Below are 15,638 nucleotides of genomic sequence, written 5' to 3'. Positions count from 1 at the left end.
GCAAGATCATGACCTAGGCCGAAGTCGGATGCTCAACCGACTAAGCCATGCAGGCACCCCAAATTTCTTTTAATTTTTTACATTTATTTTTGAGACAGAGAGAGACAGAGCATGAACAGGGGAGGGGCAGAGAGAGAAGGAGACACAGAATCCGAAGCAGGCTCCAGGCTCTGTGCTGTCAGCACAGAGCCCAACGCGGGGCTCGAACTCACGGACTGTGAGATCATGGCCTGAGCGGAAGTCGGATGCCTAACCGACTAAGCCACCCAGACGCCCCTCTTTGAGTGACAACTTATTGGCAGAAAGGGGTGGGGCCTGTGGCGCCCAGAAGCGGCTTGAACTCTTGAGAGGCGGGCTGGGCCTTAGCCAATGGGCCGAGGGGGTGGAAAAGGAGGTGGGGCTTCTCCTGGCCAATCGGCGGGCGCGCCCTCGTTGCCGCTCTATGCCGCTCCGCCCAGGCTCGCTGGTCCCAGAAGGCGCCGGGTTTCCCAAGATGGCGGCCGACGTGTCCGTTACTCACCGGCCCCCGCTGAGCCCGGAGACAGGGGCCGAGGTTGAAGCTGACGATGTCGCGGAGCGCCGGGCACCCGAAGAAGAACTGCCGCCGCTAGATCCAGAGGAGATCCGGAAACGCCTAGAACATACCGAGCGCCAGTTCCGTAACCGCCGCAAGATACTGATCCGGGGCCTCCCGGGGGACGTGACCAACCAGGTATGGGGGGGGGGGGGGGAGAGCGTGGCGGGAAATACCACCGTGCGCGTGCGCGGGGGTAACCGGGCGACACCAACACTGGGCTCCGTTGAGGGGTGTCGGCGGGAGAGTCCAAGCGCGGGATCTGTGCGGGTTCGGGAGAAACCAAGAGCAGGATGGGGGGGGCGGTGATGGAAGGAGAAACCAACTTTGGAGTGAGGGAGGACGTTGCTAGGGGCGACCACGGGCTTGGACGAAACCAAGTTATCTCAGAGGACAGGGAATGGAAGGGGGCGGGCAACTTTGGCCTTGTTGGGAATTGTGAATGGGCTGCTATAGTGGGGCCGTGGAAGTAGGGATGGCAGTTGGTCCTTCCTCTGATTGTGTTTTTCCCCACCCCCTCTACCTTGGGGTGGCGGGACCTCGTATCCAGAAGTTTCAGGGTTGGCTAGAGTAAGCCTTTCCGTAGCACGCGTTTATCGACTCCTCTGAGAGATCCGGAAGTTGTAGTCGTTTCTGGGGTCTTTTCTTCCCCAAAGCCCCTGGATTAATTTGGAAAAATAGAGACTCCTGTCCCCAGCTCAAAGACCTGCAGGAAAGGGGGGGGCCACTGTTCTTTGCCCCCCACCTCACACTAATCTGGCCCGAGGTGCCCTTCTTTTGGGGCCTACATGGGGCAGGGCTTCCCAGTGCTCTTTGGACCCAAGGAGATTGCATCTAGTCGGCCCTGCCCTGCTGCACCGCAGTGGGATGGGTTCCTTCTCCCTGCTGCTGAAAAATCTCTGCTCTCTGACCCACCCGCACATCTGCCACTGACTCTCCGTGCCCGTGCCCGTAGGTAGGCACATGGCTGGTGGAGTCCCAGAAGGGAAGGGGTGTGACTTGGCGACAGACCTAGGTCAGGTGCCACTAAGCATGGTCTAGTTTTTTTCTAGAGCTGGTCCTCCTAGTGCTTACCGTCTCTCCGGTGAGAACACTTTATCTCCTGCGGGGTGCACAGTGTGTCTGGTATTAGCTGGCTCAGAGCTTGCCCTCAATGTTGGTGTGCAAGAAGGCCAGCCCTGTCAGCCCGAGGGAATTGGGAGGCAGGTGAAGGCATGCAGTGTGGGCTTATTAAGCACACAGGGTCCCCAGTCAGGTACCCCTGGGTGGCATTCCCTCTGCTGCCCTGACCAACTGCATGACTTTGGACATGTTCCTTCGCCTCTCTGAGCCTCAGCTTTTTTTTTCATCTACAAAATGGGCTAATGCGTAATTTGTCCAGTTGTCGGAAAGAGTCAGACTTGCAAACTGAAGTTCAGATGGGTTGAAATTATTTCCCTAAGGGGCATACCGCAGAGCTGGGACTTGAACTCAGACCCAGCTTACTCTTCGGTGTGTTGTGTTAGTTCAAAGCTTGGAGTCTGCAGCTAGGCTCTGCATCCCAACTCTGCCAAGAGTGGCCTCAGCGTCCTTGGACAAGTAACTGATTTGAGCCTGTTTCCTCCTTTGTAAAACGGGTCTGGTAATTGATCTGCCTTCTTAGCTGGTCCATGTGGAGGTGGCACTGGGTGGCTCCCTTCAGCCCCTGGTGACTCCGTATCCTTTGGCTTCTTTCTCCGCAGGAAGTGCACGACCTGCTCAGCGACTATGAGCTCAAGTACTGTTTTGTGGACAAATACAAAGGGACAGGTTTGTGGGGCGTGTGGGTTGGGCTAGTGGCAGGAGGTGACAGCCCCTAAAGCTGGGAGGGTCCAGGCCCAGTGCTTCCTCTCTTGAACTTCAGGCCCAACCTTGTCCCCTAGGTCAGGGCAGGACAGACTGTTGTCCCAGTCTGTCTTTCATCCTGGGTACCCACTGTGGGGCAGCTTTGGTGTTCCTCCCCTGGGCTGCCCGACCTGGACATTGGGCTCCCCACTCCCCGTGCCCATCCCTCCAGCCAGCCAGTCACCCAGGCCTGTCTGGCCTTCTCCTTCAAGCCCTCCAGAACAGTCGGTGCCCTTCCATCCCTCAGCTTCCTTCTGATCCGTACCTTCTCCATCTCTTCCAAACTGGCAGCTTCCTGCTGGCCTCTCTGCCTCCTTGACTTCAAGCCCCTGCTTGTCCTCCCCCAGTAGCCAGCTCTGATCTAGTTGCAAATCTGATCCAATCTGGTCCTAACCTTGATTATTCTTCTCTCTCCAAAACTCTCCGAGAGCCTTCTCCTGACTCTGCCTTGCAGGGATGTGCCCCAGCCTCACCAGCACCTCAGGCACCCATAAGGTTCCAGGCTTTTCCCTCTCCCAGTGTTCTTTTTTTTTTTTTTTTTTTTTTAATGTTTATTTATTTTTGAGAGAGAGAGAGAGACAGTGTGAGTGGGGGAGGGACAGAGAGAGAGGGAGACAGAATCTGAAGCAGGCTCCAGGCTCTGAGCTGTCAACACAGAGCCTGACGAGGGGCTTGAACCCACGAGTCGTGAGATCATGACCTGAGCCAACGTCAGATGCCCAACTGACCTGAGCCACCCAGGTTCCCCACCCTCTCCCAGTGTTCTTAGCTGTCCCTTCTGCCATCTTCACAGTGCCCTGAACACCACACCCGTCATGGCACTGTCACCCTGGACCATTGTCACTTTCTCACTCACCTGCCTCCCACACCGAGTGGTTGGTTCCCTGAGAACAAAGATGGGTCTTGTCAGCCTTGGCACCCCCCCACCCCCACCCCCACCCCTTGCATGGGAAGCTCTCTGTGGATGTCTCTGCCTTAAACCTTCCAGGGTCTTTTCTTGCAATCTATTAAGATGGGTGAGAAGTAGCTGAGGACAAGTAACCCCTCGAGACTCACCTTGCAGCCTAGAGTAGTTAAGATCTTGGGCCCTGGAGACTAATGGACCTGGGTTCAAGTTCCGGTCTATCCTCACTCTGTGGCCACAGGCCAGTGATGTACCCTCCTGAGCCGCAGTTTTCTCACCAGCAGATTGGGCATGACCTGCTTGAGTTATTCATGAGGCCAAACACACTAGAATACCTAAAAAGCCTGACACCTAGTAGGTGCTTAGTAAAATATTGACAGGGGCAATGAGTCAGAAGTATTTACTGGGCATCTAATATGAGGATGTGCGAGGCATTGAGGATCCAGAAGTTAAATGACACTTTCATTCATAAAGTCTTCCAACAATGAGTGTTGAATGTCCTGTGCTGGGCACTGGGTACATAGCTGTTAACCAAACGGAGACAGTCTAGTCTGTGAAAAAGGCTGTTATTCAAACCGCTGCAAACGTGGAGGTGAAATGACCATTGGACCAGAAACTGCAGAGCCCTGTGAGAGCACAGAGCTGGGATCTGAAACAGGAACGGTCAGGGTAGGCTTTGTGGGGGAAGTGATGTTTGCAGGCCGACTGTAGGGTGGGTTGGAGTTAACCAGGTGAAGAATCCTGGAGGTCAGTGTTCCACGCTCAGGGAAAAGCCGGTGCAAAGGCCCGAGGCAGAGTGTGCGTGGCACAGGCCAGGAAGTAGCAGCAAGAGGTGGGAGAGGGCCAGCAAGGCCAGTGGGCCAGGCCACGCAGGAGCCACTGGCCCCTGCAGTGAGGTACCCCTGGGCACCGGCGTGGCATTATCTGATTATCCTTTTGAAAAGTTCCCTGTGGCTGCTGGGTGGAGAGAGCAAACCAGGAGTGGCAGTGGGGGCTGAGGCTGTGGCGGGTGACAGGGGCCTGGATTTGAGAGGTGTTGGTGGCCTGGAAAGGTGGTGAGGGAGGGGTGCAGAGCAGGGTTCTGGGGTCTGCCTGCCTGGGTTCAAGTCCGGACTCCTTCACTCGGGCAGGAGGCGCTGCTCTGGGCCTCTTTTCTTGCTGGCGAGACGGTGGCGGGCAGGAGTACGTTATTCTTATTTCACGTGAAGACACGGAGACCCCAGAGCCATTCAGGGGCTGGAGCGGAAACCCCGGCCCCAGTGACCACATGCTTTAGCACTCCCGTGTGTCACCTGAGTTAGCAAGTTTTTAGGACCCAGCCAGGCCCGCAGTAGGCGAGCACTGCTGTGGGTTGGGAGCGCGGACGAGGGGCAGGAAGCAGGCCTCACGGAGGCAGGAGACGCCTGTAGCAGTCGTTAAGGCTGGCAACCGTCCCATCCGGCTGGTGCCTGAAATGTCCCGGTTGTTGGATACCCCAAAGTCACACGAGGAGGCTTAAAGGGAGGTGGCGGGCGGCCCCGGGGTGAAGGGTCGGCCTCCGCTGACCCCCGCCCTCCTCCCCCTCCCGCTGCAGCCTTCGTGACCCTGCTGAACGGGGAGCAGGCCGAGGCTGCCATCAGCGCCTTCCACCAGAGCCGCCTGCGGGAGCGGGAGCTGTCGGTGCAGCTGCAGCCCACGGACGCCCTGCTGTGCGTGGCCAACCTGCCCCCCAGCTTCACCCAGCAGCAGTTCGAGGAGCTGGTGCGGCCCTTCGGCAGCCTGGAGCGCTGCTTTCTGGTCTACAGCGAGCGCACCGGCCACTCCAAGGGCTACGGCTTCGCCGAGTACATGAAGAAGGACTCGGCCGCCCGTGCCAAGTCGGACCTGCTGGGCAAGCCGCTGGGCCCGCGCACCCTCTACGTGCACTGGACAGACGCGGGGCAGCTGACGCCCGTCCTGCTCCACTCCCGCTGCCTCTGTGTTGACCGCCTGCCCCCTGGCTTCAGCGACGTGGACGCCCTGCGTCGGGCGCTGTCGGCGGTCCACACGCCCACCTTCTGCCAGGTGAGCCCTGCGCCCAGTGCAGGGGCCAGCGCACCTCAGAGGGGCCCTTTGAAGTCACCTGCCTTTCCTAATCTCCCGGGTCCCTTTTAGTAAGACAGCGGCAGTGCCACTTTGAATGGGGTTCTTGTTTGAAAAGCCACGTGGTATAGGGGATGACAGCCCAGCTAGGAGCCAGATGGCTGGGGTTCAAATCCCTGCGAACCCTTTAGCGACTTGCTTAATCTCGTGGCCTCGGTACCCCTATAACACGCAGGTGAGACCACCTTGGTGAAAGCTCAGCGCGAGGCTCGCTCGCCTCTCGCTCTCGTGTTGATCAGGTTTGTCGAGTGCCTGCTGGCTCCCAGGCCTGGCACGAAGGAGGCGGCTCAAGAGAAGCCCACGGTCCGTGTAAGCCTTGAGGTCAGGAAGTTGGGTTTGGTTGGATTCCAGCCGTGCTCTGTGGCTCTGGGCAGTCACTCACTCACTCTGAGTCTTGGTTTCCCTCCTCCGTAAGAAAGGAGTCGATACTCACACATCATGTTGGCCAAATGGTCTCTGGTTCATTCGAGTCACATTTGTCATGCGCTTCTGTGTGTGCGGCACGAGCCCCGGGACGGGCACAGTGTGGGGAGAACGGGCCAGGCCCGGTTCTCAGCCGGCAGATAGTCTCGCCCGCAGACCCCCAGCAGGGACATTCCTTCAGCACCCACCGAGCACATTCCTTGGAGTCCCCTCATCCTAATACACCCCAGAGAAGCAGGTGATATCCCCATTTTCAGGGGGCGCAAAGAATTCAAGCGCCCTGCCGAGAGCTGGACAGCCAGGGCATGGCAGGGCCGGGATCGGAGTGCCGTGGCCTGGCTCCAGAGCCCCAGGCCGGCGTGGTGGAGGCTGGTATATGGCTCTGACCCCGGTTCTGTGGCCACGGGTGGGGCCTGTTTCCCTTGTGTAAAGGGAGTGTTGGGCCTGGGGACTTCGACATCTTAGGAACCCCTCTCCTTGCTCCCTTTGCATTCGGTCATGCTGCTGCTTTCCGTTGGGGATCTACTGTGTGCTTGTCCCTGGGTAGGCCTCCTGCCGTGTGCTAGGCTCTCTGGACAGATGACTTAGCTTGACAGCGACATCCTCTCTTGGAGGTAGGACAGCAGGGCCACGACCACCACCAAGTTCTCACTCTGAGCCTCAGGTTCCCCATCCGGAAATGGGGCTGACAGTGTTTGGTGATTGGGTTGTTGTGACTGGCTGCTTGTTCCTTCTTCCACTTACAGTAGGTGTCCTGGTTGAATGGAGGACAGGCCCAGGTGTCAGGCACATTGCAGCTGGAGCCTTAATCTCCCTAGGCGGGAGCCACGAAGCCTTGGTTGCCCTCTGACCCCTCTCTCTATTCATCTGTGAGACAGGGCATGTCGTGAGAAGGTGTGCATCTGGGCCTTGGTCAGAGGTGAAGGTGGAGTGCTCAGTCGAGGTGGGCTGATGGCTGGAGCCACCCTGTGCGGGCACTGAGCAGGTGCACACCTAGGGCACGACCTTTCTCTGTCACTGTGGAGCAGCTTCTTGAATCCCCACAACCACCCTTTGAGGTGGGTTTGTTTGCTGGCCCCACCTTGCAGATGAAGAAAACAAGGCCCAGGGATGGGCATGTGCAGTGATAGGCCTGCCAGTAAGGTGGGCTGACCCTGGGGGGGGCGGGGAGCCCACATTCTTAAGGTGGTCACCCTCACCCCCCAGGAAGGCTGGATGCTGAGCTGGGAGTTTGCTGTCTTGCTGGGGAGCGTCACTTTCAACATAACCGAGATGTTGAAAGGAAATCCGTAGCTCACAGGCCAATTTACATCACATCTGATATGCTGATGCCATAAACATGAATAGAGCACGTATCGTAAGACCTTGGGTGTTGTAAGAAGCCTTTCCCGTTTTATTTTTTTTTGTGAATGGGCAGTCCAGTCTTGTTTTGAAACTCAGCACGTCCAGAAAGGTCACTGGCAAAGTCTCCCTCCGGCCCCACAGCGCCTTTGCCTGCAGCCCCTGCTCAAACCAGTTTGTTGTGTCTCCTTCCAGGGTGATTTTATCACGCATTTCAAGCAGATGTTCATATGCCCTTGCGTTCCCCTTTCCCTGACCCAGATACTGCCATGGCTGCTTTGGTTTGGTTCTTACACGCTTTCTTGGACACATTTTCGTGTTTAGGCATGAGAGCTTTCTCATTCCTGTTGAGGCTGCGATATTTTCCATTTCGTGGGTTCTGCCGTCCTCTGTGGATGGACGTTGTCTTGGTTCCAAACCACACTGTGCATCACTGGGGACCAGGAGGAGCATTGTTGGCTCTTTTTTTTAATGTTTATTTATTTTTGAGAGAGAGAGCATGAGCAGCAGAGGAGCAGAGAGAGAGGGAGACACAGAATCCAGAGCAGGCCCCAGGCTCTGAGCTGTCAGCACACAGCCCGACGCGGGGCTCGAACCCACAAACCGGGAGATCATGACCTGAGCCGAAATCGGACACTTAACCGACTGAGCCATCCAGGGACCCCAGCACCATTGGTTCTTAAATGTCTTTTTTTTTTAATTATTTTTTTTATGTTTATTCATTTTTGAGAGAGAGAGAGACAGAGCATGAGCGGGAGAGGGGTTGAGAGAGAGAGGGAGACACAGAATCTGAAGCAAGCTCCAGGCTCCGAGCTGTCAGCACAGAGCCCGACGTGGGGCTCAAACTCATGAACCGTGAGATCATGACCTAAGCTGAAACCAAGAGTAGGACGCTTAACTGACTGAGCCCCCCAGGCACCCCGAGCATCATTGGTTCTTGAGACCGCCATAGCCACAGTGAGGCAGGTAGTCTCCTTAAGGCCATCAGCCTGGCCTCATCTGATGCCGGCTCCAGCTCTGTGGCCTGAGCAAAAGGACTGCCCTTCTCTGAGCCTCAGTTTCCTCACCTGCTAAGTGGGCATGCTGACGGTGCCTGCCTCTGCGATGTGGTGAAACAGCTCCTGCAGCACCCAGCCCATGGGCGTGCAAGGTCCCACTGGGTGTCCTTCCAGTATCTGCTTGCTCTGGGACACCACCAGCCCACGATTCCGGCACCCACAATGCCCTGAAAACCCAGAGGTTTGCTCCCTGAGTTGGTGACAGACTCTGACCTGACCTGACAAGGGGCCATCTGTGGCCTTTATCTTTGTGCCTTGCTGCAGAGTTATCTGTGTCTGATTCATGGGAGCCTCGACCCCACTGGGGGAGCGGACACGTGATACACAGCGTGGGCCGCATCCTCCTTTCTCCCAAACAGCGTTGATCCTGGAACACGTCTGGCCCCAGGGTCTGGATCGGGGGTGGTGGGCCTGAAGTACCAAAGGGCCTCCGTCAAGGGAGGTGGAGGGGCCTCCCTCCCTCCCGGCCCTGCCAGCCTGGAACCCGAGCTTGGAGCCACCTGCCTCACCCCCAGGCTGTGTGTCCTTCCCGGTCCCGGCTGCCGTGTCTTCAGCCTGAGGCTCGTGGTTGAGCAGCGCTTCGCAGCCACCCACCTCGTCTCCTGCCAGCGCATCCTCTTCCCAGCTCTATAACCCGAGCGTGCCATCCTGCCTCCCTGAGGCTGCCTGTGCTTGGCAGCCCCCATCAGGGCCCCCAAGTGGCGCTGACGAGAGCCCCAGGGGGCTTGACCCATGCGAGGCCAGGTCCCAGCTTTGCCCTCCCACCAGCTGTGTGACCTTGGGCACGTCGACCTATTTGAACCTCAGTTGTCTCCTCTGAAAAGTGGGTAGGGTGCGGCCTCCTAGGGCCATTGAGAAGATTCCATGAGCCAGTGCAGGAGCAGGGTTCGGAAGAGGGTAGGACCAAGAACCCACCCACTCTGGTGAGTTTGCTGTCATGATCCGGGTCTGGTCGCTGTGGTCACTCCGTGTGAGGGTGGCCACTGTCACTCGGGTGCTCACGTCTGCCTCCCCCTGCCCCACGCCCCCGCCAGCTGGCATATGGGCAGGATGGGCAGCTGAAGGGCTTCGCTGTGCTGGAGTACGAGACGGCAGAGATGGCTGAAGAGGCGCAGCAGCGGGCGGACGGCCTGGCACTGGGGGGCAGCCACCTGCGAGTCTCCTTCTGTGCCCCGGGGCCCCCTGGCCGCAGCATGCTGGCTGCGCTTATCGCCGCCCAGGCCACGGTGAGTGTGTGCCTGGGGACGGGTGCCCCTGGGGGGGGGGGGGGGGAACCGGGGGGCGAGCCCTCCTCTCTGGGAAAGTCAGGGTGCCAGCTGGGCTCTGGGGGTGAGAGGGAGGGGCGAGCCGGCCTCCCCGTGGCCGGGTGGCGCCCTGAGCCGCTCTTCTGTTTCTCTCTGCAGGCCCTCAACCGGGGCAAAGGGCTCCTGCCCGAGCCCAACATCCTGCAGCTGCTCAACAACCTGGGGCCCTCCGCCTCCCTCCAGCTGCTGCTGAACCCCCTGCTCCATGGCAATGCGGGGGGCAAGCAGGGTAAGGTGGGGCCAGGCAGAGTGGCGGCCGCGGTCCCCATCGCGCTCAGAACCCCAGCCCCCCCAGACCGTTTTCCCATCTGAGCTATCAGGGACTTGAACCCACGAGCAGGGGCTGGGGTGAGTGGAAGTCACCAGGGTGAGCTGGTGCCCTGAGCCCCTCACCGGGGCGAGTGAGGCAGGGTGGTGGGAAGGGGCCGGCCCGCCCCACAGCAGACTCCCTCTCCTGGGCCCCTTTTTTGGGCACGTCAGTTGCTTTCTGGGAGCTTCGGGCCCGGGGTTGCGCCTAACCGGGACAAAGGCTTCCATCCGTGGTCCGCTCTTCACTTCCCGGTCTCCCCCAGGCCTGTTGGGCGCACCTCCAGCCGTGCCGCTCCTCAGCGGGCCGGCCCTGTCCACGGCACTGCTGCAGCTCGCCCTGAAGACCCAGGGTCAGAAGGTAAGTGCGTGCCCGGCCCGGGGCCCCCGGGACCTCCTCGTCCGCACGGACTCCCCAGCCCTTCGTTTCTCCACCTCACGCCCTTCTCGCATCTGCCGGGGGGCTTGCCGTCGCTGGGGTGATGGGACATCTGGTCGTGTCTGTGGGGCTCAGTACGTGGCCCGGTCTGTCGCAGGGGCTCGGGACTCAGGAAGGGACTCAGTCTAGGGAGGAAAGTCCAGGCCTCGCGGGGGAGGAGTGCGGTCTCTCGCTCCCACCTCCTCAGCGTGCATACAGGGGGACCCGTACAGACCAAGGCACACACAGATAGGTATACCGCGCATAGAAATACATACGCCACGTCACCACTCTCGGTGCACGTACGCAGAGACCCGTACGCGGGAGGCATGCGCACACGCCTGCAAACAGACCCGCCGCACACGGACACACGTGCCGCTGACCTGTGTGTCAGGGCCACGTCAGTGACACGGGTGTGTCTGACAGTAACTGACGGGATTAGGGAATTAGGGGCTCACCCTTGCGTGGCTGGTACACACACTGTGTTGGACACTGTGCTTCCGTAATAATCAGGGGGGCTGGGTGTGGGCAGTGTGCCTAGGAAGGACTGTCCTGTGTCGGGGGACAGGCCCTGACGCGCTGAGCATATGGTGCACGCCCCCTGGGGCTCCCCGGGGTCTCAGATGGGCCCTGGCAGACAGGAGGCCCTCCGTCCCCATGGGACAGCTGGATGGGTGATGGCTGAGATGTCGCAGACACTGGGGGACGCTGTGCGCGTCTGCCCGTGACCGGCCGTGGCCTGCACTCTGGGTGTTGTGACTGTTGAGACCCTGGGTGCCACCTGTCTGCTGCCCGGGCCACCCTGGCCCATCTCCAGCTGATTGTGCTCTGTCTCCAGAAGCCTGGGATCCTGGGAGACTCTCCCCTGGGCACCCTTCAGCCTGGGGCCCAGCCGGCCAACCCCCTCCTCGGGGAGCTGTCTGCAGGTAACACAGACCCCCGCCTCTCCTCATCTTTCTGGGCCCCTTCCCACTTTCTCTTCCTGAGGCCCCTGTCCTCGCTGGGCCTGGGAAAATGACCTACTGTCTCTGGGTCTCAATAGTCCCATCCGTCCATTGGGCCCCCACCTCCCAGGGTGGCCGTGAGCATCCTGGGAGTTGATGTACTCAGAGGGGTCTGTTCATTGCCCAGCACGTACCTGCTGATCCTTGTCCAAGCTCAGGGCCCCGGGAAGACAGGTCTAGTGTGGTTGGACACCAACACCTCCTTCTCTCTGTAGGGGGGGCTCTGCCCCCGGAGCTGCCACCCCGGCGAGGGAAGCCACCACCTCTGCTGCCGCCACTGCTTGGCCCCTCTGGGGGTGACCGGGAAGCCATAGGCCTGGGTCCCCCAGCAGCCCAGCTCACTCCACCCCCTGCCCCGGTGGGCCTCCGAGGCACTGGCCTTAGAAGCCTCCAGAAAGACAGTGGGCCTCTGCCACCGCCCCCTGGGGTAAGGCTCCTCCCCACATCCAGTACCATTCCAGCCTCCCCACCCCCCCCAACCCCCCCGCAAGGTGCCGCCTGCCAGGGGCCCTCACGAACCCAGCCCTCCTGCTACAGGTCTCGCTGCTGGGGGAACCCCCAAAGGACTTCCGGATCCCCCTGAATCCCTACCTGAACCTACACAGCCTACTCCCAGCCAGCAACCTGGCGGGTAAGGAGGCTCGGGGCTGGGGAGGCACAGGGAGAAGCCGCCGCCCAGCTGAGGGCCACCTGCCTCACCCCCCAGCCCCCGGAGGCGGTGGCGGAGGTGGTGGCAGCAGCAAAGCCTTCCAGCTCAAGTCCCGCCTGCTCAGCCCTCTCGCCAGCTCCCGCCTGCCCCCTGAACCAGGGCTGCCCGACAGCTATGGTTTCGACTACCCCTCGGTGAGTACCCAGCTCCCATGTGGTCCACCCTCCCAAGGGCCGCTGCCGTGGCCCCTTGTCCCCTAGATAGCAAGTCATTCTCCAAACGAGTATTTCGCTAATACTGACTGCCTGGCAAGCACAAGGGAGACAGAGAAGAATGTGCCAGACACTGTCCCTGCCCTGAGTCTCCTGTCTGTTTGTCTCTGCCCATCAGACCTGGTTCCCGTCTATCTTTTTCTCCCCGGAGACTTTAGGCTGCGCTTCCCCTTGGAGACCAGGATCAGTGTCTTGTCGGTCTCTGTCCTGCTCTCCCGTCCTTGATTCCTGTCTCTGTCACTGGAGAGCTGCTCCTTCTATGATTCCAACCTCCTCTAGCTCAGACGTTGCAGCCTGGCCACCTGTGTAACCCCTGTGTTACGTTACGTTTGGTCCATGTTGGGTTTTAAAAAATTTAACAGCTGAAATAAACATCACTGCTGACATGTAGAAGAGTTCACACAACCCGGATCCCTCGCCGGCCTTGAAGAACTCCGAACACCTAGGTCCATGGGAGCCACATGCCTTCCCAGCAGCCATCTCTGGGGCCAGGGTGTCACCACTCCTGGCAATGGGGCACACTTTCTGTCTCACTGCAGCTGCCCCACCTGCAGTGGGAAGTTGCCCCCACACAGTAGAGTGTGCCCCCTCTTGGCGGGGGCACTTCCCCAGTAACAGCTGTGCTGTGGGATTCAGCCAGGGGTGAGGTTGGTGCAGACTCCAACCCAGCGTGCTTCTCCCACTTTCATTCAGGACGTGGGACCTCGGCGGCTCTTCTCCCACCCACGGGAGCCAGCTCTAGGGCCCCACGGACCCAGCCGACACAAAGTAAGAGCTGCCCTGTCCATCTCCCCTCCTGGGTGTATCAGTTAGCCTGTGCTGCCTAACAAGCGGCCCCACCACTTTGTGGCTTAGAACACCAAACATTTTTTCTCACCATTCTTCCTGGTGTGTGTGTGGGGGGGGGGGGGGGGGTCTCTCCAGTCACATGACGTGACAGTCACATGACAGCACAGCTGGGGCTCAGCAGTCTGCAGTGGTTTTAGCCACATACCTTGCAGCAGAGGCCTCAGCTGCAGCGATTTATCTGCTGCATGTGGAGTCCATCCTCCAGCAGGCCACCCTGTGATGCTGTCCTGTGTGTGGTGGTGGTCCCGGGGTTCCCAAGAGGAAGGGAGGTTCCCAGAGGCAGGCCCCTTTGCCTTTACAGTCATGCTACCCTCCTGTTGGCCAAAGCTAGTCACGGGACAAAGCCCAGTGTCATTTGGGAGGGTCTGCAAAAGGGGTTGGATTCTTCAATAATCTGTCTCACTCAGCCCGGCCCCCTCTCTGCAGATGTCACCCCCACCCAGTGGTTTTGGTGAACGGAGCGGCGGGGGCGGCGGGGGGCCCCTCTCCCACTTCTATTCGGGCTCGCCCACTTCCTACTTCACCAGTGGCCTGCAGGCTGGCCTCAAGCAGAGCCACCTTAACAAGGTGAGGAGCCTCCCCAGCTGAGGACAGGTCCCCAGGGACAGGCAGGATGCGGGAGGCCCTGTGACCCTTGGTGCCTGGGCCAAGCCTGGGGTGGTGACAGAGCAGGGGTCAGCTTTGCTCAGGGCCGGCCTGAAACAGGCTGTGCTCCCCACACCTGTGTGTTTCACACCTGGTATTGCCCAGCCTTCCTGGCCTCCTTTTACTCCCTCTCCGGTAGCCCACGGTGTGGGTGATGTTAGCCCCGGTTGACAGATGAAGAAACCGGCTCAGAGAGAAGTAATCTTCCCCCCCGTCTCCTAGCTAATGAGTGGCAGAGGCAGGATTTGAGCCCGAAACCCCTTGCCTTCGCCCTGGGGGCTGCTTCCTCTCCCACTCCATCTCTCTCCCATGTCTCCCAGGCGGTCGGCTCCTCTCCACTGGGCTCTGGAGAAGGGCTCCTGGGCCTCGGCCCTGGGCCCAACGGCCACAGCCACCTGTTGAAGGTATGGAGCTGGGGAGGGGCAACGGGAGCACGCGGGGCTGGGGAGCGGTGGCCCCCAGATGGCCCCTGACGTGCCACCCCCTCCCCTCTGTCTCTAGACTCCGCTGGGTGGCCAGAAACGCAGCTTTGCCCACCTGCTGCCCTCGCCCGAGCCCAGTCCAGAAGGCAGCTACGTCGGCCAGCACTCCCAGGGCCTCGGCGGCCACTACGCAGACTCCTACCTGAAACGCAAGAGGATTTTCTAAGGGGCCGGCGCCAGAGATGCTCAAGGGCCTGCACCGAATTGCTTTTGGGTTTTCTGGTGTTCTGTTTGTGTTTCCCTCTCCCCCTTTCAGTAATAGAAAAATCTCTGAAAGACTTTGTTGACCAACCAGCCGGAACCCAAGGAGTGTGGGGGAGTCTGGGGGCCAGCTCCCGGCACGGAAACTCTACAGCCTTAAGAGAGAGGGGCCCTGGCCAGCTCTCTCTCCCCTCCCCTGTATCCGCCTGTGTCTGTCTCTCTGGGAGTCCTCTCCTGCCTCGTCACTCCTGTATCTTGGCCTTTCGAGTGCCTTGGAGGTTCCCCTGGCCTCCCGTGAGGATCAGAGACTGTCCCCCTTTTTTAACTTTGACGATTGACTTTTGTTTCCTTTTCTAATTTGTATTATTTTTTAAACAATCCAGGACGACCCCCAGCTCTGATTCCTTCAAGGTCCAGCCTGTCTGGGCCTTCATTCCACACTTTCGGTTTGAAATGGCTCAGCCCTTTTCCTGTCCTGTCTGCTGCAGGCATGGATGTGCCCTACCCCTGCCCGCCCACTCTGGCCTGTATTCCAGCTCGGGGTCCCCAGCCTCCTGCCACAGTTCCCTCACCTTCTGATGCCTTAAAGCCGGGTCCCAGGCCCTGTGGTCAGAGCCTCTTAGATGCCGAGCTCCGGAAGCTTGACTCAGGACCAAATGGCTCTGGCCTGGGGATTGGGCCCCTCTACCCAGAGTCCCCACTCTGGGGACAGTAAAAGGCCAAAGCCTTGGTTTTGGCAAACCAACTCATCATCCCTCCTGCCCAGGCCTAGGTGCAGAGACGGGTTTTCTCTGCCAGCTCAAACCAGTCCTGCTGTCAGTCTGTGGGAGTGGGGTATTGTGCATCTCACTGAGCCTCTGCTGTCTCCCCCCACCCCTCCCCACCCCACCCCCATGTTGAAGATGAGCTCCACCTCTCCATCCCCAGGCTAGATCACCTGGAGCTGGCCTCCCAGCCTCCTGTGGGCCCAGTGGGAGTCCAGCAACTTCAGGCGGATAAGCTCTGCCCTTGACCAGCAGCAGGACCTTTGGGCCTGAGGAGAGCCTGGGCCCCTCCCCCTGGCCGGCTGGGCCACCAGCTTCTCTCCCCGGACTCTTGGGGGGGTCCACATCCACTCCAGGGGGGTGTCGTCTCCCCAGTCCTCTCTCACAGACTTTCCTTTGCTGAATTAAAGTTTGTAAGTAAATGGTTTTAAAGAAAGAGCTGGCTGGTTCTTGGGACAAA

The 15,638-nt window shown here is 59.6% G+C and overlaps 1 protein-coding gene across 2 annotated transcripts; it reads left to right on the top strand.

Moving 5' to 3' along the window:
* Positions 1-375: 375 nt before the first annotated feature.
* On the top strand, positions 376-15,614 carry RAVER1 (ribonucleoprotein, PTB binding 1). Of its 2 annotated transcripts, XM_042928387.1 has the most exons (14): positions 376-712; positions 2,296-2,362; positions 4,915-5,384; positions 9,319-9,510; positions 9,688-9,817; positions 10,161-10,255; positions 11,151-11,238; positions 11,532-11,743; positions 11,854-11,947; positions 12,023-12,159; positions 12,931-13,005; positions 13,513-13,653; positions 14,052-14,135; positions 14,233-15,614. In XM_042928387.1, exons 1-14 carry the CDS (start codon positions 443-445, stop codon positions 14,377-14,379), a joined length of 2,202 nt encoding a protein of 733 aa, XP_042784321.1. In that variant the 5' UTR covers positions 376-442; the 3' UTR covers positions 14,380-15,614. The 2 variants fall into 2 exon arrangements, with proteins under 2 accessions (XP_042784321.1, XP_042784319.1); XM_042928385.1 differs by having other exon boundaries at positions 11,854-12,159.
* The last annotated feature ends 24 nt before the right edge of the window (positions 15,615-15,638 follow it).

Source organism: Panthera leo, chromosome A2, assembly GCF_018350215.1.
Source record: "Panthera leo isolate Ple1 chromosome A2, P.leo_Ple1_pat1.1, whole genome shotgun sequence".
Taxonomy (NCBI): Eukaryota; Metazoa; Chordata; class Mammalia; order Carnivora; family Felidae; genus Panthera; species Panthera leo.
This window is presented reverse-complemented; position numbering and strand designations above follow the sequence as displayed.